Source organism: Phyllobates terribilis, unplaced genomic scaffold (genome assembly GCF_046119375.1).
Source record: "Phyllobates terribilis strain yellow unplaced genomic scaffold, ASM4611937v1 Scaffold_12__6_contigs__length_324123572, whole genome shotgun sequence".
Classification (NCBI taxonomy): domain Eukaryota; kingdom Metazoa; phylum Chordata; class Amphibia; order Anura; family Dendrobatidae; genus Phyllobates; species Phyllobates terribilis.
Window position 1 is genome coordinate 288,939,110 of NW_027362772.1, and position 25,818 is coordinate 288,964,927.

Sequence of the window (25,818 nt, forward strand, 5' to 3'; positions counted from 1 at the left end):
ATTGGTGTGGAACCAATATAGGGATGGTAGGACAGGTAGGGTGATATTAGATCTGCCTAGGGGTCTCCACTATCCCCCTTTTCCTAGCGCTTGGGCCACCCTCCCCTCATCCCTTCGTGTTGCACTTAATCTTTCCCACGCTGTGCATGACAATAGATTAGTTATGCTGCCATTCATACATCACTGGTGGGGAGGAATTCAGGTCCCCTACACTAGTGATCAGTAGCCCCATCATCATCTAACATCTACCACCTATCAGTTGTTGCATCACTTTTGTGTATACTGGATTATAAAATGCTGTTTGCAACATTTTCTCATTTTTTCTTGGACGATCTGATGTTTCAAAAGCCAGGATCGATTTCACTACCATCTTGAAGAAGAAAAATAATTGGTGGATACATGAAAGTGAAGTCTAAGTCACCCAGTGTTCCACCTTTGACTCTACCTTTCCGTTAACATTTTTGCCACCACCTTTTCGTTTTATGTAGAAATATTTTTGTTCTTCTTTGAAGTCAGACCCTTATAGATTGATCTATACTGAGTTCAATATTCTCATAATATTGGGTTTCCATTTCTTGCAGGCATGATGATTACAATTGTGGTTCTTCTTCTTGCTTTAGCCGGGCAACAATGTCTTGGAAGGTTAAACTGCTCATCCCTATATAATCGATATCCAGGTTAGTTTTGTTTCCGCCTATAAATCTCTGTGATTTTACCTGGTCGTGTTGTCTCAATTTTACTCCAATGTTAAAATCTGTACAATATTTAGATATTGCATCCTATTGGTAACTTTGTCTCTCCTTCAGTGAACAGTGACATTGGGGTTAATTGTGGTCCATCCACCATTGAGTTGACCATCAACGCCTGTCCAGTTCAGTTTTCGGAGTTTGACCCTAACAGTTTGGCTCTCAATGGACAAAACACCTTGCTTAATTGCAATGGAACACTGGATACTACAATAGACCCACCAGTCGTAAAATTTGTTTTTCCAATTAATGACACAACAGGAAATGCATGCGGGAATAGCATTACGGTAGGTATTGTAAAGCATTATAACATATGTAGCTCTTCCACTATTTACCAGTTGAGCAAGTATGTCAAATAAAAAACTAGCACAGTCTCAAAATATGCCATTTTTATCATTCATGGGCTAGTGGTAACTTGGAGAATTTCTAGAGTTGGACTTTACAGTTTCAAGCCACTTTCCAATCCAGCTGCAACTTCACTCCAAGAAGCCTCAACTCCACCCATACTTTGAAAGCCCTGTTCACATTGTCATGGTATCCATTATTACTGGAGCCATTGGGCATATGAAGTATCAAGTTAGCACAGATCCTAATGACTTATTACAAGGGATATTTAAATTAAAATTGTGGGTAGTAGTAATACTGATTGATGAGGTTGCAGGTCCTCAGACCTCCAACGATCACTCAAACCTTGGGTCAGAAGTTATCAGCTTATCCTAGGTAGCAACACAGAGCTGTGTATGGGTTCACTAGAAAGTCCATTGGTCCATACACCACATAACTTACACTTGGAGAACTACCCTGGGCTCTTCTGACTCTTGGTTTATGCAATTGATAGGGGTCTCAGGACCTGGAACCTCACTAATCAACCCTTTGACCCCAATCACATTTGCAGATCAGTAACATGTCGTCATCCTGTGATTTCCACCATTCCACAACTTTTCCGTCTCTGTGTTACAGTGCAATTTCAATGTTGAGGAGTGCATGTTGACCTTCACAAGGATCCCCAAGTACTGAGTCTTCTACTCTTCTTGTACACAGGAAACTATAGAGAAATCATGACCCGTACTCTATTGAGACAATCTTTTTTGGTTGTAATCTGATTTTGGTTCTTGAAGTCTAAGCTGGTGCTGCTGTTTCATAGCCTAATAGAGAAGGCCTAAGGGTGGCAAGAAGTTTGGAGACATCTACCAAACTTTTTGCCCAAGGACTATTAGTCAACCTTCATCCATCCCTTGTTACCTTATATTAATCATTGTCCATAACAGGTGTGGGGAACCTCAGGCCTGCGGGCTGTTTACGGCCCTTGATGACCTTTTATCTAGCCCCCGGGCAGATTCCCGGTAGTGCTTGTGCTGACAGCTGTATTTTGATGGCCCATTCATTTTTTCTTGCTCTACGAGCTCGCACATGTAGTGTTCACTACTGGACTCTGAGGAACATGCAATAAAAGGTTACGTCCTGACACCAGTGCCAGCGTCAAGACTAGAGACCACAAACCGGACAGTTAGTGTTCGGTGCGAAACACCGGTGCAAAGTCCGGTGCAATGTTCAGAGTTCTGGGGGAAGTCCGGAGAGAGAGAAATTTTTTCCAGATCCAAAGTTCGGGTTTCCATTGTTTTCTCTGTTGCTTTCTGGTTTAATTTTGGGTAAAGTTCTAGTACCCAAACTGAACTTTGGACTAAAGTTCGAATCGGATTCCAGAACCCAAACTTCCACGGGTCCACTCATCTCCAGTCAGGATGTATTTTGTGGGCAGAGTTAGCGCAAAATTTGTAAAGCCCACGAAGGATGATATAAATATCCAAATAGTCCTTGGCAGAAAAAAGATTCCCCACCCTTGGTCCAAAATTACCAATGCATTCTACATTTTCTTTATTTCTGCAAATGAACTACAGAATATCTGTTTTCTCCAGAGTTTTCATGAACTTTTTATTTATTAAGACCAATTCTGCTCAGATCTAAAAATACTTAACGGTACTTTAGTTATTGGAGCTTCTGGAAAAAAAAGGTATCTTACATTTAGCTTTTATTGGGGGCAACAGAAGAATGGAGTTGAAAAGTGACCACCATGTTTTGAGCTAAAATTATGAAATCTGCTCAGTCAGTCGTCACTTCCCCTCCTTTAGGGTTCGCTCACACTTGCGTATAAAAAATTGGTGCGATTCTCATCCAGGAGAATGGGACGATATTTTCTCACTTGTCATCTGTATATAATCAGTTTTTCCCTTAGCAGCTATTAATCTTTTACAGGACCATTTACAGTCTCCCATCTTACAGAATTGTAATGTATCCGTAAAAATCAGAAGCCACTGACGGTCTGCATGGCATGCAATTTTTTTTCTCACACCCATCAGATTTCGGAGTGAAATCAATTTTTTTTCTCATTTTGAATACAGCTGAGAAAAAATACACAGATTAACGTATCCGATTTTTTATCGGATTGCACTCGTTTGAGTTATACACCAGTGTTAGTGAACGCTTACTCCGAAGTCAAGAATCCCAAAATCTACACAGAAAACACTGCTGCCCTTTTATGTATGACGGGAATAGGATTCAGAATAAAATGGTATTTAATAAGAAATATTTTCAAAAAATGTGAACACTTATTGTGCCACTTTTCTCCTATTAATTCTAACATTTTGTTACTATTTATTAATACTTTTCTTTTTTTTTTAGATTGTGGAAAACGCAGGATCTGGGATCTTCCAATCTTACTCTAGTGTCCAAACAGTGGTCATCTCGGGCTTTGTGAACACCCCGGTGATAACAGACTTCTCACTTGTTACCTATAGCACAAATCTGAATTATAGTTTCTCCTGCTATTACCCACTTCAGTACTTCCTGAACAATACTGAGCTTATGACGTGAGTACATATATATATATATTTTATAGTTGACCAGATGTACTTGTGGTCTTACAGAGTAGAAAGAACCTGAGTGAACTGTTATATAGTTTTAGTGAAAATGCTCAGTATAATTTGCATTTTGCTCATTTAAATCTTTTCTCCTTCAGCACTTATGAGTCCAGTGGGTGGAGCAGAGATTGCAGATAGTCACTGATAAAGATCGCCCACTGGACTCCTATCCCTGATTTCCTTACAGCTGCACTAATTTTATTTTATTTTACTTGCTTATATAGTGCCATTAATTCCACAGCGCTTAACAGACATCATTATCGCTGTCCCCATTAGGCTCACAACCTAAATTCCCTATTAGTATGTCTCTGGAGTGTGTCAAGAAACTGGATAAATTTACATACTAATATTTGATACTGAATCCTTAAATACTACATTTGTAGCATTGTGAGTTGTGACCTAGCAGTAATCAGACATGGCTAACTGGGAAAGGGGACGTAGCCTTGAGTGTGACACCATGTACCAATATTTTGGTGCCAATTAATTATTTAGTGGCTTTTGGCTCAATCTCGAGCCATGGCAACTTGATGGATGAACGCTCTGTAGGAAGATCGATCTTGGGAAAGCCTAGATAGGTCCACCAGGGTCTTCTCCGCCGTTATCTTAATTGTATCAAGCCATTGGGTTGCTGGTCTTCCTCTTCGCCTTGTTCCTTCTATTCTTCCGACCATGATGTCCTTCTCCAGTGATTGCTCTCTTTGAATTATGTGTCCAAATTAAGCAAGTCATAGCTTGGTGATCCTTGCTTTGAGTGACACCATGTACCAATATTTTGATGCCAATTAATTATTTATTGGCCTTTGGCTCGAGCCATGGCAACTTGAAGGATAAACACTCTGTAGGAAGATTGATCTTGTGCAATCCTAGATAGGTCCACCAGGGTCTTCTCCGCTGTTATCTTGACAGTATCAAGCCATCGGTTTGCTGGTCTTTCTCTTCGCCTTGTTCCTTCTATTCTTCCGACCATGATGTCCTTCTCCAGTGATTGCTCTCTTTGAATTATGTGTCCAAAGTAAGCAAGTCATAGCTTGGTGATCCTTGCTTCGATTGAACACCATGTACCAATATTTTGGTGCCAATTAATTATTTAGTGGCCTTTGACTCGAGCCATGGCAACTTGAAGGATAAACACTCTGTAGGAAGATCGATCTTGTGCAATCCTAGATAGGTCCACCAGGGTCTTCTCCGCTGTTATCTTGACAGTATCAAGCCATTGGTTTGCTGGTCTTCCTCTTCACCTTGTTCCTACTATTCTTCCGACCATGATGTCCTTCTCCAGTGATTGCTCTCTTTGAATTATGTGTCCAAAGTAAGGAAGTCATAGCTTGGTGATCCTTGCTTCGATTGACACCATGTAGCAATATTTTGGTGCAAAGTAAGTCAATTAATTGGTGGTGTAAACTTATACTAGACAGTCTACAGATGCGCCTTATTTATCGTAGTCATTCATGTTAGTTGATAACTTTATAATATTGATTCCTCTTTAGTCTAAATTTAAACCACCCATTAGTTGGCTTAATTTGTATCAACATTTTGTGCCAAAATGTTGTCCCTTTTTTGGTAGGGTTCACAGTGTTGCACCTTTGACCATGCCCATTTCCTTTAAAGCACACCACTTGTATGGTGAAGACCCCACACCACTTGTCAGACAAGGTGCAGAAAGTGCCTAAAGCATATCATAAATTTACAATAAGTCATGGAAAACAATTTTTTTGGGCGCATGTTCTACCAGAATTTTGGAGCACATACATTTTCCTGTCTCTCATTTTATCCTTAGAGCAAATTTTGACAAAAAGATGTAAATGCAAGTCCAGCGTGGAAGCGAATAATACTAATATTGATATTTTATCGCCAGGTCTTCAGCTAATGTTGCTGTCAACACGAATAACGGCAGCTTCATCAGCACCTTGAGTATGCAATTATTCACTGTAAGTATTTGGCCACCGAAATCTATTTGTGAAATTTCTTCCTGCCTTGTTAGTAAATTATTATTATTTATTTTCGTCCCTGCAAACTGATCTCCCCCCGACAGTAGATAATTGGGGACAAATTTAATAGGTGCAAATGCAATTACAATTTTAATTAAAGGGATGACGAACTTATTTTTCAATCTAATATTTTTTGTCCTTTTAAGTCTTTGAGTCTTTTCTAATGATCCGTGTAATTGGTTATTTTTATAACTGTTGTTCCATTTTTTAAAATTATTTTTGGCTTCTCTCTTTTAAGTTTTCCTACTTTCATTACTAAGTTGCTGTTTTGATAGTGACCCATTGCCCCCAAAAAATAAGGGACTCTTACCCGTTTTTAACTTTTCATTTGCATGGCCCTGCTTGTGATCCAAGCTCCAAGGCAATAGGGATGGTGAAAAAACTGAGATTGAGGAGACACGGAGCCCGATTTATTATTGCATTACTCCTTTATTTTATGTCTACTTTTTGTTGTTTTACATCCATTTTTCATTTGTACCTTTTTCTGCTTTTAATTTGTTCTCTTTTTGAAGTCTATTTTATACACGTTTCCTGTTTTTCTTTTTCTTTAAATGTTCTTCATTGTAGGTAAGGTTTGGGATTTCGAGATATTTTTGCCTCATTTATCAATTGTTACTTTTTGGGGTTACCAGATGTTTAAAAAGTTTAACTTTTTGTGGAAATGTTCTCTAGTCCATGCCCCCCTAAAGTGATTTTAGTTCTGTCTGTAATTTCTGCATCAATTTTGCGTTTTTTAGCGAAAAGTGCAACTTTTTGCTCCATAAAGTCAGAGAAAGACAAAATAAAGACAAAAATAAAGAGTATTTTTCATTTTGTGAAAAATTTATGTAAAACTTGTCCTACTTTGAAAAATTTGGTGCAAAAACATCACCTAACACCAAAAGACAAAAATATGAAAGTGACTTAAAAAAGTGCAACTGATGAATTTGACCCAAAGGACAATATAAAAATTTGTTTTTTGGACATTTATTAGAAATGTAGAAGCAAAGGGAAAAATTGTCCCCGGGCCTTCACAATCTTTGTGCGTCAAAAGTCTTGTGGTTTACTAAGACATACCATGTATTTGTGCCATCATTTATGTCTTTTTCCTCCTCGACTGGCGAAAAAAGTGAAAAGATTTTAGCGGTAATCAAACAAATTCAACAAATTTATGCCTGCTCCGATGTCGTCATGATTTCATCACGCGGGTCGATTCATCATTGTTTTTGTGCCTTTTTTAATCTAGTTTTGTGTGTTCTAAGCCTTTTTTTGCACCATATTCTTCTTTCCATCTGTTCCATTTTGGAAATCTATATTATATGTGTTTGCCTTTTTTAGTTTGTCTCTGCGGGCAGAGTTTTGGGTTTCCAATTTTTGTTCTCCTGATTCAGCATTTGTGAATTTTCAAAAAAGGAGCAAAATTTGTCAGAAATGTATTCCAGTCCTCCCCTTTGAGTGATTTTAAGTTCAGCATTTTTTTTCAGTTCCATTTTCTGAAAAGTTACAAAGGAAGTTAAAGACAAAAATAATTTTTGACTTTATGCAAAATTCGTGGAAAGCGTGAGGCATTTTGAAGAATTTGGTGCAATAAATGACAACGAATATCACAAGCCAAAAAAGAAAAATGATTAAATTTTTTTTGCAAATGATGAGTCGGGGCTATCATTATTTTGGTTTGACCATGTAGTGTAATATCAATGTAATATATGAGTGTATTCTCTTACAGGATGAAAACTTCACCATTCCACTGCTATTTAATGGCAGTGCCCTCTCATTGAAACAGCATGTGTATGTGCAAGTGATAGCCACTAACCTCACTGCCAAGTAAGCAATGACCACATGACCATGGACCAAACCGATAACATGTTGTTCACTGGCCTAACTCAATTAATTTATTTTATACTTTGATAGATTGGACTTTTACGAATGCAGCGATACCAAACATGTGTATTTTTTATTGTTTTATTATTAATGGGGCAAAGGGAAGATGATTTGAACTTTTGTTTTTTTTCATATTTTTAAAAACTTTTTCTTTTTTTTTAAACTTTTCACCGTATTAAATAGTCCCTTTAGGGGACTTGAAGCTGCAATCGTCTGAACGCTTGTACTATACATACAAGAAAATCACAATCTCCCATGAACGCCGGCCACAGGCTGGCATTCACAGGTGAAGAGTAATGACAGGTACAGGGGTCATAAACAGACCTCTGGCTTTCATGACAATCCATCGGCACCCAGTGATCATGTTAAGGGCACGCACGATGGGAGCGTGGAACGACGTGATTGACAACTGCATTTAACAGGTTAATAGCCATGGGAGGAGCTCCACTCCACTCACACTGATTAAATCAGCCATCGTGTGTGGGGTAAGATGTGGGCTTGGTGTGTGAGCTCGCATCAAAGGCAGCATAAGTTTACGTCATATGTCATGAAGGGGTTAATGAAGCAATAATTAATGCAAGCAAAAAGAAGAAATTTTGGAATATTTCTTATTGGAGAAATAAATATACCACACGTTCTCCTCCACTGCCTCGGAACTCATCACTTACTCTGAAAATCCATATAGCTCAAGATCAGATAGATGGGCAACTCACTGAGGGATCAGATCACTGCAGCCCACTGAAGTAAATGGAATGAGGAAGAGGAGAAAATTAACACAGCAGAGACAGACAGGCAGGGCATGCTGTACCTTTGTAGCAAGTGAGTAGCTTATCCCAGTGTTGGAATCACATCTACACTGCTCAGTACTGCTGTATAATGTCCCCCATACTACTGCTGCTGCTTCTGAACATGTGCTACATAGAGACAGGAGAGCAGGAATCCCTCATGTCTGTGTGTGCTGTGTATGGGAGACATCATATCAGCTAGTCTCCACCCACTAGCTCAGAGACAACTGAAAATGATAGTTAGTGCCTGCAGAAGGGAAACTGGTGAAAAATGGATGATACACTGACCGGGAATAGTGTTATTCCTCATGCACAAAGACATAATAGCTTATTCTGAAAAGTTTTTTTTTCTTATTTTTTAGCTTCTATGTTCATCTTTCTTTCTTTCCCTCTTTCTTTTTCTTTCTGTTTTTATTTATCCTCTTTCTCTTTCTTTCTTTATTTCCTTCTTTCTCTTTCCCTTTTTCTAGCCTTCTTTATTTTCCCCTTTCTTTCTTTCTCTTTCATTCCTTCTTTCCCTCTTTCTTTTTTTCTTTCTTTCTTTGTTCTTTCTCTTTTTTTTTCTTTCTTTACCTCTTTTCCTTTCTTTCTCTTTCCCTCTTTCTTGCTTTCCTTCTTTCTTTCCCTGTTTTTTTCTTTATTGCTCTTTCTTTCTTCCTTCTTTTCTCTTACCCTCTTTCTCTTTATTTAGCCTCTTTCTTTCTTTCTCTTTCCTTTTTTCTTTCCCTCCTTCTTTTTTCATTTCTTTCTTCCTTTGTTTCTCTTTCCATCCTTCTTTCTTTCTCTTTTTTTCTTTCTTTCCCTCTTTTTCTTTCCTCCTTTCTCTTTCCCTCTTTCTTTCTTTCCTTGCTTCTTTCCCCCTTTCTTTATTTCTTTTTCTTTCTTCCTTATTTTCTCTTACCCTCTTTCTCTTTCTTTCCATTTTTTCCTCTTTCTTTCTTTTTTTCCCCTTTTTCATACGTTTGGACAGACCCCAAATCTCCAACAATCCTCAGCGCTGAGAAGTCGGCATACTATACTGCATATACTTCTATGACACGAGGAATGTTTCTTCCTGTGTCACCATTTTCTATTTCTAGACTGAGAAACCAGCAGGAGTAGAAATTCCTGTAACATCTCTGCTTAGAAACAAACTTCTTTAGGTAAAAATGAAAGCTAGGGCCTGCATAGGGAACACTGGTGAAAACTGGAGGATACAATGGTAGGGTGTAGAGTTATTCCTCATTCACACAGACATAAGAGCTTATTCTGAAAAGTTTTTCTTTCTTGTTTTTTAGCTTCTATGTTCATCTGGATGAATGCTTCGCCACTCCATCACCACTGTTGACAACTGACGTTGCCAGCAAGTTCTCTCTGTTATCAGGGTATGGATTCGTGCGTTACAGAAGCAGCATTAATGTGAGGATAAGCACGTTATATACATGTTCTTCATATTTTCTTCTCCCCTCAGGTGTTACACTGCGAACAAGACCAAAATATTGTCCAATGGAATTGGAAAATCTGCTCAATTCTCATTTGAAACGTTCCGTTTCTTGCAACACAGCGGTCAGCCGACTTCTACCATCTTCCTGCACTGCGCCACAAGGCTGTGCCAGCCTGACACCTGTGCAGCCATTAATCAGGTAGGTTGGCAGTATTATATGGAAGGTTTAGAAAGTACAAATCCACCATAAGTAAAATTAAACTGCTGCCTGACAACTTGTTTGAAAAGAAAAAATCAGGCATGTTGAAAGCCAACATCTCCAATCCTTGACATAGGATTCATGGCTGACCCAAGTCTAGTATGTATGACCTTAAGGGGTTGTCCCACAAGCAACATTTATCGTCTATCTATGGGTTAGATAAGTGCATGATCGCGGTGGGTCCAGCTGACTAGACCCCCGCTGAGCCCAAAGTATGGGGCTGAAGTGTGCATGTGCGACCACCAGCTCTAGCAGCAGTCGCACATGTGCAATACTGCTCCATTCATACAGAGGACTTTGTGACCCCTATTATCATGATTGTGGGGGTCTCATTGGCCCTGGTATCCACCATCGGTGTTATGGACTCATCTGATGAGGTGGATTTGCTGAGTCGTAGATCAGGGTGAGCAGCACGGACCAGAGGCGCTGGAACAACGAGGACTATAAAAGCTGGATCTGCAGGATGGATTTCATCATCTTATATTAAATATCAGCAGCAGCATTATCTCTATGACCAGTGAAAAGTATTGGAATTAATAGCACAATAATAGTGAGTTACATATAAAGCCAGGTCCAGCTCTAAATAGTATTTTGTCTGCAAAATCAGGCGTGTAACACTGTGCCCACCACAACCGCTGCAACCACTGCACCCGCTATAGGAAGAAGGAGGAGGGCAGCGGATGTATCAGCAACAGGAGGGACGACGGAAAGTGTCACAGTGTCTTCTGGCCCCATAACTACCAAAGATGACGGTAGGAAAATTGGAGAAGTTTCTTTCTTTTTCTTTCTTTCTTTCTTTCTTTCTTTCTTTCTTTCTTTCTTTCTTTCTTTCTTTTCTTTCTTTTTTCCCATTTCTTTTCTTCTTTCTTTCCTTTTTTCCTACGTTCTGTCTCTTTTTCTTTTCTTTCTCTCTTTCCCTCTTTCTTTCTCTCTTTCTTTCTGTCTTTCTCTCTTTCTTTCTCTCTTTCTTTCTTTCCTTCCCTCTTTCTTTCTCTCTTTTTTCCCTCTTCCCTTCTTTCTTTCTTTTCCTCTTCCTTTCTTTCCCTCTCTTTCTATATTTCTTTCCTCCATTCTTTCTTTCTCTCTTTCTTTCCCTCTTTCTTTTCTTCCCTCTTTCTTTCTCTATTTCTTTCTCTCTTTCTTTCCCTCTTTTTTTCTTTCCCTCTTTCTTTCTTTCCCTCCTCCTTTCTTTCTTTCTTCCTTTCACCTTTCGTTCTATGACACGAGGAATGTTCCTTCTTGTAAGTGTCTCTATTTATATAATATATTGCACCACTTTCTATTTCTAGACTGAGAAAGCAGCAGGAGTAGGAATTCCTGTAATATCTCCGCTTAGAGATAAACATCTGTATGTTCGATATATAACATAACTGTGAAACGTTATAAGGCTGAGTCACAATCATACTCATAATGAAAGATGGTATTCAATAAATATATTTCCAAGAGGAAAAGCTGAGGAACAGCACAACACAATTCAGAGATTAGCGGCAGCACAAGTTTTTCTATATTGGGGGTGAACAAGTATTTGCTATGACAGATATATAAGGACTGAGGACAGGTCATCTGAAGGGCGTTCCTCAATGTGAAATGTAGGCGATCTTCTTACTTCTCCTGGTTCTTCCACCAGGTGTAGTCCTCTGTTCTCATGTCCGCTATTTGCATAGGTAATCGTTTTATGAAATGTGTGAAATCGTTAGATCATCACCCCTAATTTCCTTCTTTTTGTAGCACCAGCAGCGTCCAGTGGGAGTCAGTCCAGCGGTGAGTATCCTCATATATTATCTACTTATGTCATCTACAATCCTGGCGCTTTTAGTTACATCTGGGCACCAAAGTTTCAGGGCTGGAGGCCACTGTGTAATATTAGAGAGGAGCATTGCTATAAGTGGCCACAATGACATATAATGGGTAATGGTCTAATTGTCTCTTCAGAGAAGAAGAGTTCCAACTATTGGAAGTAACATTTGACGCGCCCCCTGGGCCTGTGCTGTGCAGGGGGATACCCGGAGCCGGATCGCTGGGGGTTGTAGTCCTCCGTGGCGGTGACCCAGTCCGTGCCCAGGGCGGTCAAACCAGTGGCAGTCTATTGGTATTGTAATTGTCCGACTACGCCACCCGTGGATTGCGGTCAGTGGGGACCGCTGCTGCGCTGCAGACCGCTGAGGCTGATGTTGTTTGCGCAGCCGAGTATGGGATAACTCCCCACGGGAGAAGTATTGCCTCAGGGCAGCTAATGTGGATGATGGGAGTGATGGTGTGAGCGTCCCAGTAGTAATGGTGCTGGTGCGGCAAGGAATCACAGAGACGTGTGGTGCAGTTCAGGGTCTTTACTGATGGTATAAAGCAGACCCTCCCGGGAGTACTGGTTAGCAGTAGGGGCCTGGTCAGTCTGTGAGCAAGCAGGATCTCCCCTGGCCAGGTGGAGTTGTAGGCCTTGCCGACTATCTGCACTCTTTCCTGGCTACCTTGCTCTATGCGGGTAGAAGTAGCCCACGTCCCTGAGTATACCATGTGGTGCTCACCCGTATGGCCGGTGACTTGGGGCCTTCCGTTAGCCTTCGCTTCACGATGGCGGTGCTGGTCCCTTGCTTGTGACCGTGCCTTCGGGTTTCTAAGGCCAGAGGACATGGAATCCCCTGCCGGTTGGATTCTGCTGCTGGACCTGGATGTCCCCACAGCCTCGGACTCCGTGTCCGGGTTAGTGTCTTCAGCCAAGGCGAGCTTTCTAGCTTCCAGCCTCTGGCACTCGCTCCTGCTCCTACAGAGCTCCTGTTGTAACTTTCCCTGTGTCTGGAACTCAACTCTTTCTGACTTAATCCCGCCCCAGACCCAGTTTATAAGGGCAGATTCCTCCCCTCCCAGGTCTGGGTGGGCCATGTTGCATGCTTAGGGCTCCTGACCAGAGAAACCTCCCACTTGCTCTCAGACATAATATCTCTATTACTGTGGTAACCAGACCCCTGGGGTGCCACATTCCCCCCTAGTAAATTTTAGTACTCCGGGACTAAACACATTTTTTAAAGAAACATAAATACTGGGTATAACAATAACACAATAACATATTTACAAGAAGCTTTAGTTCTTTAAAGGTCATGGCGTGTCCGCAACCGGGTGTCCATATCACCCAAGGTGAAGTTTTAAGCGAAGTAGGGGACCTGTCCAAAGCAAACCCCTTGCGTTGGCCCTGGGCGTGGCTGCAAGGCTGGAGCTAACTACTTTGGGCCGCAAGTAGGCCACGCCAGACAGGTTTTCTCTTCTGCGGCCGTCTTCGCAAGAGGCACCAAGGTGCAACTATCTACAAGCACTGTTCTGGTTATCCAGTGTCCTTAACCTGTTAGTCCAAATAAATCTGCAGGGTAACTGAGAAACATAATTAATAACAGGCAACAAACATAAACCATAAACATTTAAACAGATAAATTCACAGTGCATTAGTTTAGATTCTCCAGCGAGCGGGCATTTGACCTCTAGTGACTCTAGTGGACCTACGGAGCTCACTAACTGGTCCTGCACTCCAGGGTGTGGGAGGTGTTATGGGTAAGCTGGGCAGCTGTCTGTGCACTCTTTGGCTCACTAGGGGCACGGCAGGCTCACTACTAGCAGAGGGTTGATTCTCCTGTGCAACTGGTGTGGACTCTTCTGCCTCCTGGGCCGGCTGCTCTTCCAGCTCTACCTGGTCTTCTGTAGGCACTTGAGGGGCTGGCTGGAGAAAGGTGAGGACGGGCACCACGATAGCGTTGTTTACTTGTGTCCAGGACCGGGGAAAGTCTCCGAGTACGGTGGTGATCATTTCCTCCTTTTCCGCTACGGGTTGAGGGTCTTCCTGATCTTCATCCGTGCTTTGCAACTTCTCGGGACACTTTTTCAGGTGGTCTCTGGAGACAGTGGCTGTGGTCTCTCCTCCATCCTTGCTGATGACGTACACCTTTGGATTATGGTGGCTTGAGGGCAGTACGGTGTACGGGTCCTTTTCCCACTGGTCGTCCAACTTATGGAGCCGCCTTTTTCTTTTCAAGACCTGCTCTCCAGGTACCAGGGGAACAGCGGGAGCATGTTGGTTATAAGTCCTCTCCTGCCTTTCTCTTGATTGACAGAGACTTCGCTCGACGCTCTCCTGTACTTTCCGGTACTGCTGCTGCCGTTCTGTATCCCAGTCTGTCTCTGGCGAGGTGTCCTCGGGTATCAGGACTCCCATATCCAGGTCAACAGGCAGCTTACCAGGTCTTGCTCGCATTAGGTAAGCTGGGGTACAGTTGGTGGAACCTACCGGGATGTGGTTATACAGGTCCACCAAATCGGGCAGTTTCTCAGGCCACAGACTGCGTTCTTCCAGGGGCAATGTTTTTAGCAGATCTATCACCAGCTGGTTCATATTCTCGCAGAGTCCATTGGTTTGGGGGTGATAAGGCGTTGTTCTTATTTTCTTGCAGCCATACAGGTTGCAGAACTCCTGGAAGACCTCCGCTTCGAAGGCTGGTCCTTGGTCCGTCAGCACTTGGTCCGGGTACCCGTGTGGGCGGCAGAAGTGCAGCTGGAAGGCTCTAGCTGCTGTTTGTGCTGTTAAGTCTTTGACGGGGACCACCACTAGGAATCGGGAGTAGTGATCCACGATGATTAGGGCGTAGACATACCCGCTTCTGCTTGGAGCCAGTTTAACATGGTCCAGAGCGACCAGTTCCAGCGGCTGCCTGGTGATGATGGGCTGCAGGGGAGTCCTCTGGCTGGCACGGTCCCTTCTTCTTAGATTGCACGGGCCACAGTCTCTACACCACCTCTCAATGGCTCCTCTCATGCCTATCCAGTAGAACCGTTCACACAGCAGGAACTCCAGCTTCTTCCATCCGAAGTGCCCGGCTCCATTGTGGTAGGCCTCCAGCACCATAGCCGCGTCCCGTCTCGGTACCACCACCTGCCAGATCAGCTCATGTGTCCGGGAATTGACCATTCTGCGGCACAACTTCTCCTTGTAGAGAAACAGTCTGCTCTTTTCCGTCCACAGTTGCTTGGTCTCTTCCGGAGCGTCTGGGTCCAGGCGGGCATCAGCCTGGGTCAGCATCTCCTTCACCAGACGGACGGCAGGGTCACTGTCTTGCGTCTCCACCCAGTTGTAGTGGGGTAAGGGGTTGAACGTAGCGGTTCGCTGGCCCCTCACACGGTGGGAATACTGGGTAATCCCATGACGGTGGAACGCAGGGAGTTCGACCTCTTCCAGTTCTTCAGGATCTTCCCCTCCGTCCGGTAGGTTTGGCATCCTGGACAGGGCGTCCGCGTTGGTATTGGAGCGTCCTGCCCGGTATTTGATTGTGAACTCAAAATTGGAGAGGCGGGCCATCCATCTCTGCTCCAGGGCACCCAGTCTTGCAGTGTCCAGGTGTGTCAACGGGTTGTTGTCCGTGTACACGGTGAACCTGGAAGAGGCAAGGTAATGCTTGAAACGTTCGGTTACTGCCCACACCACTGCCAGGAACTCTAGCTTGAACGAGCTGTAATTCTCAGGGTTTCTTTCCGTGGGTCGCAGTTTTCGGCTGGCGAAAGCAATTACCCGTTCTCTCCCCTGCTGGATCTGGGACAGTACGGCTCCTAGCCCGATGTTGCTTGCGTTCGTGTAGAGGATAAAGGGCTGGCTGTAATCAGGGTACGCCAGGATTTCATCCCCCGTGAGGGCCATCTTCAGCTGGCGGAAGGACTCCTCTTCCAGCTTTTCCCATTTGAAGGGTGGCTTCTGGTTTTTGGCCTTCCTGGACTGGCCTATCAGGAGGTCCTGCATAGGAGCTGCCTTCTTGGTAAAACCGGGAATGAATCTTCGGTAGTAGCCTACCAACCCGAGGAACTGCCGCACTTCCTTTATGCTGGATGGTCTTGGCCAGTCCTTAATCACGGTGATCTTGTCAGGGTCGGAAGCCACTTCGTCAGCACTCACCACGTGTCCCAGGTATTGTACCTTTGGCTTCAGTAGATGACACTTTGAGGGTTTTACCTTTAGGCCATAGTTCGCCAGGGCTTCAAACACTTCTGCCAGGTGTTCCAGATGGTCCTCATAGGTCTTGGAATAGACGATGACGTCGTCCAGGTATAATAGGACCGTCTCGAAGTTCCGGCGTCCCAGACAGCATTCCATCAACCGTTGGAAGGTTCCTGGTGTGTTGCAGAGCCCGAACGGCATACAGTTAAATTCGCTGAGTCCCATCGGGGTGGTGAATGCGGTCTTCTCCCGGTCCGCCTCTGCTACAGGAACCTGCCAGTACCCGCTAGTGAGATCCAAAGTAGAGAAGAAGTTAGCAGATTTTAATGCAGCTAAGGACTCTTCTATCCTTGGTAACGGGTATGCATCTTTGTGTGTGATACGGTTGACCTTCCTGTAGTCTACACACATTCTCACGGTGTTGTCTTTCTTTTTCACTAATACTAGTGGAGCTGCCCAGGGGCTACAGCTGTCCCTAATTACCCCAGCCTCCTTCATGTCTTTTAGCATCCCCTTGGCGTGTTGATAGTGTGCAGGGGGTACGGGTCGGTATCTCTCCTTTATGGGAGGATGGTCTCCCATTGGGATGTGATGTTCTACCCCCTTTACTCGCCCAAAGTCTAGCGGGTGTTTGCTAAACACTCTCTCGTACTCTTGAACCACCCGATAGACTCCCTGTTTTTGGTGTGAGGGAGTGGAGTCAGTACCCAAATGCAGTTGCTGACACCAGTCCTCCATTGGTTTCTTAGATCCGTTACCTTCCTCTGGTTGAGATGGAGGCAAGGGTTCCATGGCCTGTACAGAGTTCTGGTTGATGGTGAACAATTTGGCTAGCGTGGCATACCGGGGCAGGTATACTTCTCTCTCCCTGATATTGATGATGCGGACGGGCACCCTCCCATGGCGTACATCGACCACCCCCCGTGCTGTCAAAATGGTGGGCCTACTGTCTGAGTAGACGGGTTCTACCATTGCTTGGTAGTCTCTACCTCTTAGACCAATAGCTGCCCGGCACCAAATCATCATCTAACTTTTTGGGGGCATGGCAATAGGGAACGGGTCACACATTCTCACGCTACCTATCTCACCACCAGATAGTTCCACTTGTTGCCGCTTCATCAGTGCCCGGATCTCTTTTTGGAGCACACGCTGCTGGCTGGAACTGGCGTTCTTGGCAACCTGTTGCAAAATAAGAATCACCTCTGCAAGACAGTTTACAATTACGTTAGTACCTAGGGTGATTTCTGGGTGACCCTCGCGACGGTCAATGTCCACAATGATAAGTCCTTGTGCCGGCAGTTCAACTTTACCGACCTTGATGGTCATTTCCTTAAATCCTATCTGTGGCATGGGCTGACCATTGCTGGCGATAATGCTCAGGTCGTCATCTGGGTAGCGGGTTATGTCCGAGTCATTCCAGTACTGCTTAAAGAGCACGTACGGGATGGTGGTCACCTGTGACCCAGTGTCTAGTAGGGCACTCATAGGAATGCCATCCAGTACCACAGGCAAGACCGGACGTCCCCCTACGTATTTGTCACGCCAGTTTGATGGGCCTGATGATCTTATGCCTGGGGGTTGGCCCTCTACCCCAGGTTGTGCCCATTTAAATGACAGTACCTTGCCATATGTCCGGGTTGATTGCAGCGGCGGCAGATGGGTCGTCTGTCCTCGTTGTATCTGTCGCTGGGTCTTCCTCTGGCCGGTGGGGTCCTCCTCAGTCGGCGCCACGGGACGTCCTCCGGTCCGGATGCCAGCTGTATCTTTTCTGGAGAAGAGACCTGTAAAGACTGCACAGTTCTGGTTAGCGCGGCAACACTCTTAGTCAGCTCTTGGACCTGATGGTGCAGGTCTGTTGCCGGGTTATTGTTCAAAGCCAGCGCATCAGCTCCCACAGGCCCTGCAGACAAGGGCGCCGCGTCCTGGTGATAAGTGATAGCAGGGCGCCTGTGGGTCACAGCGCCACCTGGTGCCGGTTCTCGGAGCACCCGGATGGCTCTGTCCTTGAACTGTGCAAAGTCCAGGTCAGGGTCCTGTAAGGCCATTGTTCGCAACTGGGTTCGGTGAGCATTGCACAGTAGACCCTCTATAAATTGTTCGGTCAACAGCTTGTCTTCATTTCCCATGCTGCCAGGGTCTGCCTGCTTAATGGCTCTCAGGGCCTCTTGTAGGTTTAGAGCATAGTCTCTTATACTTTCATGTGCCCGTTGTTTGCACCCATAAAATCTTAGTTTTATCTCGACTGGGGTGCGGGTGTCAAACGTGTCTTTCAGCCGGGCTAGTATCTCTCTGACAGTCCTCTTCTTCCCAGGTGACCAGGACTTTACCTCCCTTTGGGCTGCCCCGATTAACTGGGCCACCAGGATGCTCACTTTTTGCTCTTCTGTGAGGGGGTATACCTGGAAGAGGCTATCAAGTCTTTCCCTAAAGTCACTCAGGGTATGTGACTCCCCTGAGTACTGGGGTAGCCAGGTTGCCCCCGGGATATAGGGCATGGTGAATGGCATGACCGCTGCAGCGGTTGCGCTGGCGGCCGGTGTGGCGGTGGAGCTCCCCTCGGTGTCCGACATCCTCTTTCCCCCCTAGTGGACCGTGGCCTACCTTGCGATGCTCTTCTTCCGTAGGCCGCGGCTCTGCAGTCAATCGTCGGGGTAGAGGACCTGGCGTTGCGCTCCGATGACGTCAGCGTCGCTCTTCCTCCCTTCCAGGACCTTGCGCAGCGTCAGAGCGTGGGGCGGAGCATGGGGCAGAGCTTCGGATCTCGCACGCTTTCGGCGTCCACGCCCCTCTTCTTCCCGCGCGGCGTCCCAAAGATGGAGTCCGAAGGCGGGAAGCAGCTGCGGATGGCGGGAAAAAGGCAGAAGACGGCGGGAAACGGTCCAAGATGGCGTCTGATGGCGGGAATCGGCTCCGGATTGTGGGAAACGACTCCGGACGGCGGGAAACTTCACCACAGGTAAGTTCAAAAGTCTTTTTCAGGCACGCAGTACCCGGTGGTTGCGGGCACGAAATCCTGCCGACTACGCCAAAGTTGACGCGCCCCCTGGGCCTGTGCTGTGCAGGGGGATACCTGGAGCCGGATCGCTGGGGGTTGTAGTCCTCCGGTGACCCGGTCCGTGCCCAGGGCGGTCAAACCAGTGGCAGTCTATTGGTATTGTAATTGTCCGACTACGCCACCCGTGGATTGCGGTCAGTGGGGACCGCCGCTGCGCTGCAGACCGCTGAGGCTGATGTTGTTTGCGCAGCCGAGTATGGGATAACTCCCCACGGGAGAAGTATTGCCTCAGGGCAGCTAATGTGGATGATGGGAGTGATGGTGTGAGCGTCCCAGTAGTAATGGTGCTGGTGCAGTTCAGGGTCTTTACTGATGGTATAAAGCAGACCCTCCCGGGAGTACTGGTTAGCAGTAGGGGCCTGGTCAGTCTGTGAGCAAGCAGGATCTCCCCTGGCCAGGTGGAGTTGTAGGCCTCCCCGACTATCTGCACTCTTTCCTGGCTACCTTGCTCTATGCGGGTAGAAGTAGCCCACGTCCCTGAGTATACCATGTGGTGCTCACCCGTATGGCCGGTGACTTGGGGCCTTCCGTTAGCCTTCGCTTCACGATGGCGGTGCTGGTCCCTTGCTTGTGACCGTGCCTTCGGGTTTCTAAGGCCAGAGGACATGGAATCCCCTGCCGGTTGGATTCTGCTGCTGGACCTGGATGTCCCCACAGCCTCGGACTCCGTGTCCGGGTTAGTGTCTTCAGCCAAGGCGAGCTTTCTAGCTTCCAGCCTCTGGCACTCGCTCCTGCTCCTACAGAGCTCCTGTTGTAACTTTCCCTGTGTCTGGAACTCAACTCTTTCTGACTTAATCCCGCCCCAGACCCAGTTTATAAGGGCAGATTCCTCCCGTCCCAGGTCTGGGTGGGCCGTGTTGCATGCTTAGGGCTCCTGACCAGAGAAACCTCCCACTTGCTCTCAGACATAATATCTCTATTACTGTGGTAACCAGACCCCTGGGGTGCCACACATTCTTAATAGTCAATATCGGCCCTTTAACAAGCCACATGACTTAGGATAAAAGCCAAACCAAAATCTCAGTTTGCAGACACATGTTCCAGCGTGTTGCCCCTCCTCAGTGCAATTCAAGAGATCTGATTTGGCTATATGAGAGACCTTTGATCGGGGTCTAAGGCGTCACATTTCTTCTTGCGGAGAGTGACATGCCAGAATAAAGAGATAGGTAAAGCATGGGCATTCACAACTCGATGACCCAAAGTTTCACAAAGAAATTTTGAATCACCAGAACCTAAATTTATTTGTGATTCAATTAATTCAAGTGATGAACAAAGGCAGCCTGCTGGCACTGACTAAGGTGTAAGTAACGTCATGATGATGCCGAAGAGTGGGACTATAGGGACCGAAAATATGAGTTCTAAAGTCAAACTTCTGATGATACACCGTTCTAGTCTCCTGACCGCTGCGACAAATCACAGGTACCAGCAGTCCGGTGACCAGAGAAGAGGACATCATCTCTTCCGGTACCGGCAGAGAGCTCCGGAGCGTTCACATCAATAAATATTAATCTTTGACTTTTCTCTTCCCAGGTGTTTCTGAAGTCAATCAGCTTCAGGGGACACTAACGGGACTCATCGTTGGAATCATCATTGCCGCTTTGCTGGGGGTCGCCCTCGCCATTGCCAGCGCAATTTTTTACAAAATGTCCCGACTCCGGAGTCAGAATAATAAGAACGGGGTGGACAACTTCTCCTACACCGGGAAATAGACGCTTCCTCTAATGAACGCAGCAAAAATAAATCTGCAGAGTTTTCAACTGACTTTAATTCATATCTTAAGTTTATTCTCCTATCTAATATAATGTACCATGACGTTGCCATTATGGAGTCTAGTTTGTTAGGAATGAAATATTGAACCAGGATTATTTTTATGATCGCTTGTAAAATAAAAAAGTAATATTAATTTCATGGAAGAACCGAATGTTCAATCATTTTTGCCATTGATTGTGTCGGTGCTGCTCAGTAATGATCTCTGTCTGCATGGCATGGCTGTGTGATCTCCTGGAGTACAGTAGGGTCTACCACCCATATCCAGTGGCAGATTGGCCCAACCACCATCTATAAAGAACACGTCCACTTTTAATTACATGCTATTATTTATTATATTTGTACATGCAGAACAGGTCACCAGTGAGGTCAAGCAGAACATTTGTGAATGCATCTCATACAGGATATTGTAGCAAAGATGTTGGGAGACAAAGACAGATTGTGCTGCACCTGGGGTAAACATGATTCTGAGATAGATCAGGAATCAGCCCAGAACTACACGGGAGGACTTTGTCAATGACATGAAGAGAGCTGGGACCACAGTCTCAAACATTACCGTTAGTAACACACTACGCCGTCATGGATTAAAATCCTGCAGGGCACGCAAGGTCCCCCTGCTTACGCCAGCACATGTCCAGGCCCATTTGAAGTTAGCCAATGACCATCTGGATGATTCAGAGGAGACATGGGAGAAGGTCATATGGTCAGATGAGACCAAAAGAGAACTTTTTGGTATCAACTCCACTCGCCGTGTTTGGAGGAAGAAGAAGGATGAGTACAAACCCAAGAACACCATCCCAACCATGAAACGTGGTGGGCGAAACATCATACTTTGGGGGTGCTTTTCTGCAAAGGGAACAGGACGACTGCACCGTATTGAAGGGAGGATGGATGGGATCGTGTATCATGAGATTTTGGCCAACAACCTTCTTCCCTCAGTAAGAGCATTGAAGATGGATCGTGACTGAGTCTTCCAGCATGACAATGACCCAAAACACACAGCCAGGTCAACTAAGGAGTGGCTCTGCAAGAAGCCAGTCTCCAGACCTGAATCCAATAGAAAATCTTTGGAGGGAGCTGAAACTCAATGTTGCCCAGCGACAGCCCTGAAACCTGAAAGATCTGGAGAAGATCTGTATGGAGGAGGGGGCCAAATCCCTGCTGCAGTGCGTGCAAACCTGGTCAAGAACTACAGGAAACATCTGACCTCTCTAATTGCAAACAAAGGTTTCTGGACCAAATATGAAGTTCTTTTTTTCTATTGTATCAAATACTTATTTCATGCAATAAAATGCAAATTAATTATGTAAAAATCATGCAATGTAATTTTCTTCTCTGGTTTTTATTTTTAAATTCTGTCTCTCACAGGTGAAGTGACCTACGATAAAAATTACAGCCCTCTCCATTCTTTTTAGGTGGGAAAATTTTGGCAGTGTATCAAATACTTATTTTCACCACTGTATATGTCATATGTCGGGAATATATATAATGATGGTAGGGTATGAGATATATTTTTTGTCTTTTGTAGGTTCTGCTTCTTTTTGCTAGTGTGAACATGCTCCTATTTCTTGCATGTCTACCATCTTAGACCTCAGTTCACATTGCTTGGTTTTTTGTCTTGTTTGCATTCTGTGCAATTTAAGGGTGTGGCATCCCCTTTGTTGAGCTGATTAGTATATATGTAGCTTACCACGGGCCTAGGTGGTCTGGAGTTGGGACCCGGTCCTATTTGTCTACCCTTTTATATGCATTACTTCAACTTTGATATACAGTAAGGTTTTTAATATAGACAGTATAGGTACCATCCCAATTTAGGGTCACCTTGTCGCTGGTGGGACGGCTTGTATACTTTTTTTGATCAAAAATAGTTCACTAAGTACCCTATATTTAATATGCAACTTTGCTTTACATTTATATATAATGATGGTAGGGTATGAGATATATTTTTTGTCTTTTGTAGGTTCTGCTTCTTTTTGCTAGTGTGAACATGCTCCTATTTCTTGCATGTCTACCATCTTAGACCTCAGTTCACATTGCTTGTTTTTTTGTCTTGTTTGCATTCTGTGCAATTTAAGGGTGTGGCATCCCCTTTGTTGAGCTGATTAGTATATATGTAGCTTACCACGGGCCTAGGTGGTCTGGAGTTGGGACCCGGTCCTATTTGTCTACCCTTTTATATGCATTACTTCAACTTTGATATACAGTAAGGTTTTTAATATAGACAGTATAGGTACCGTCCCAATTTAGGGTCACCTTGCCGCTGGTGGGACGGCTTGTATACTTTTTTTGATCAAAAATAGTTCACTAAGTACCCTATATTTATTATGCAACTTTGCTTTACATTTATATATAATGATGGTAGGGTATGAGATATATTTTTTGTCTTTTGTAGGTTCTGCTTCTTTTTGCTAGTGTGAACATGCTCCTATTTCTTGCATGTCTACCATCTTAGACCTCAGTTCACATTGCTTGGTTTTTTGTCTTGTTTGCATTCTGTGCAATTTAAGGGTGTGGCATCCCCTTTGTTGAGCTGATTAGTATATATGTAGCTTACCACGGGCCTAGGTGGTCTGGAGTTGGGACCCGGTCCTATTTGTCTACCCTTTTATATGCATTACTTCAACTTTGATATACAGTAAGGTTTTTAATATAGACAGTATAGGTACCGTCCCAATTTAGGGTCACCTTGCCGCTGGTGGGACGGCTTGTTTACTTTTTTTGATCAAAAACAGTTCACTAAGTACCCTATATTTATTATGCAACTTTGCTTTACATTTATATATAATGATGGTAGGGTATGAGATATATTTTTTGTCTTTTGTAGGTTCTGCTTCTTTTTGCTAGTGTGAACATGCTCCTATTTCTTGCATGTCTACCATCTTAGACCTCAGTTCACGTTGCTTGGTTTTTTGTCTTGTTTGCATTCTGTGCAATTTAAAGGTGTGGCATCCCCTTTGTTGAGCTGATTAGTATATATGTAGCTTACCACGGGCCTAGGTGGTCTGGAGTTGGGACCCGGTCCTATTTGTCTACCCTTTTATATGCATTACTTCAACTTTGATATACAGTAAGGTTTTTAATATAGACAGTATAGGTACCGTCCCAATTTAGGGTCACCTTGCCGCTGGTGGGACGGCTTGTATACTTTTTTTGATCAAAAATAGTTCACTAAGTACCCTATATTTATTATGCAACTTTGCTTTACATTTATATATAATGATGGTAGGGTATGAGATATATTTTTTGTCTTTTGTAGGTTCTGCTTCTTTTTGCTAGTGTGAACATGCTCCTATTTCTTGCATGTCTACCATCTTAGACCTCAGTTCACATTGCTTGTTTTTTTGTCTTGTTTGCATTCTGTGCAATTTAAGGGTGTGGCATCCCCTTTGTTGAGCTGATTAGTATATATGTAGCTTACCACGGGCCTAGGTGGTCTGGAGTTGGGACCCGGTCCTATTTGTCTACCCTTTTATATGCATTACTTCAACTTTGATATACAGTAAGGTTTTTAATATAGACAGTATAGGTACCGTCCCAATTCAGGGTCACCTTGCCGCTGGTGGGACGGCTTGTATACTTTTTTTGATCAAAAATAGTTCACTAAGTACCCTATATTTATTATGCAACTTTGCTTTACATTTATATATAATGATGGTAGGGTATGAGATATATTTTTTGTCTTTTGTAGGTTCTGCTTCTTTTTGCTAGTGTGAACATGCTCCTATTTCTTGCATGTCTACCATCTTAGACCTCAGTTCACATTGCTTGGTTTTTTTGTCTTTTTTTTTTTTTTTTTTTTTTATATGTCGGGAAGGAGTCAAAAATAATTTTATAACTTTGGTGGTGATATGCTAATTAATGGGTGACTAGTTGTGAGGGCAGTATGATCACACTAATTATGTTATAATTTGCAAGAGAAGCATCACTGCTGGCTCTTTGCAAGTCTCTGCCTCCCTGACAATGCGCCGTAAGTCTAAGTGCCCACGATATAGAAATGCTGCAGATTTTTTCCACATCTCCCTGGCAGAAAAAACGCATGCAGATTTTACATGCGTTTTTCCTGCCAGGTAGAAGCGTTTGTCAAGCGTTTTTGCATGCACTTCTGCATGCGGGTTATCCAACGCTTTTCCAAGCGATTTTAGCATCACTTGGAAAAGTGCTTGACAACTTGGTCACACAATATAAATCCATGCAACCGACATGGATTTATAAAGTGTGACCAAGTTAATAGTTAAAAAAAAGAATAAAAATGGTTAAAAAATAAAAAATAAAGATGATACTTACATTCTGATGGCCCCCGGTCTTTTCTCCGCTGCGTCCTGTCTGTTGTACGGCTCGTGGTGGTTTGAAAGGACCTTCAATGACGTCATTTAGTCATGTGACAGGTCACGCAACCGCCAACGTCAGCGACCTGATACATGACTAAATGACGTCATGAAAGGTCCTTTCACACCACCGCGAGCCGTACAACAGACAGGACGCAGCGGAGAAAAGACAGGGGCCATCAGAAGGTAAGTATAATCTTTTTTTTTATTTTAAATTCTTTTTTCAACACGTTCTCTGGTACTCGAGTCTGGAGGAGAGTCTCATCTTCTCCAGACCCGGGTACCATCCGCGCATTGAATCGCTTAATATCCGCGTGTGCACATGTAGTCATGCGGATATTATGCGATTCAATGCAAGTCAATGGTGGCAATTACGCTGCGTGTCTGCAAAATTAATGGACATGCTGTATATTTTTCCGCAATGATAATCTGAAGCGCAAATTTCCGCAGCATGTGCACAACACATGCGGATTATCATTGGGGACCATGGGGCACGTATTACCAAGCGTTTTTTAAGCATTTTCGCTGCGGAAATTCGGAGGCAAAAACGCTTGAAAAACGCATAGTGGGCACGCAGCCTAAGTCGGGTGCATGCACCCCAGTTTTATCGATGCACTCTGTATACCCAGGAAGGCAACGGTGACATACAACACAGCCGTCTGCAAGAGAGTCTCCGCTACTGGTGATAGAGGAGATCAGCGGATGGAATAAGGGAAGCCAGTAGAACCCG

The 25,818-nt window shown here is 44.3% G+C and overlaps 1 protein-coding gene across 1 annotated transcript; it reads left to right on the forward strand.

The window, feature by feature from the left end:
• The first annotated feature begins 586 nt into the window (after window positions 1-586).
• Window positions 587-20,705, forward strand: LOC141171625 (zona pellucida-like domain-containing protein 1). The gene is made up of 10 exons (XM_073655296.1): window positions 587-677; window positions 807-1,033; window positions 3,426-3,613; window positions 5,520-5,592; window positions 7,358-7,455; window positions 9,575-9,661; window positions 9,748-9,919; window positions 10,587-10,731; window positions 11,717-11,740; window positions 20,527-20,705. The coding sequence occupies exons 1-10, from the start codon at window positions 587-589 to the stop codon at window positions 20,703-20,705; spliced, it is 1,284 nt and encodes a 427-aa protein (XP_073511397.1).
• Window positions 20,706-25,818: the final 5,113 nt, after the last annotated feature.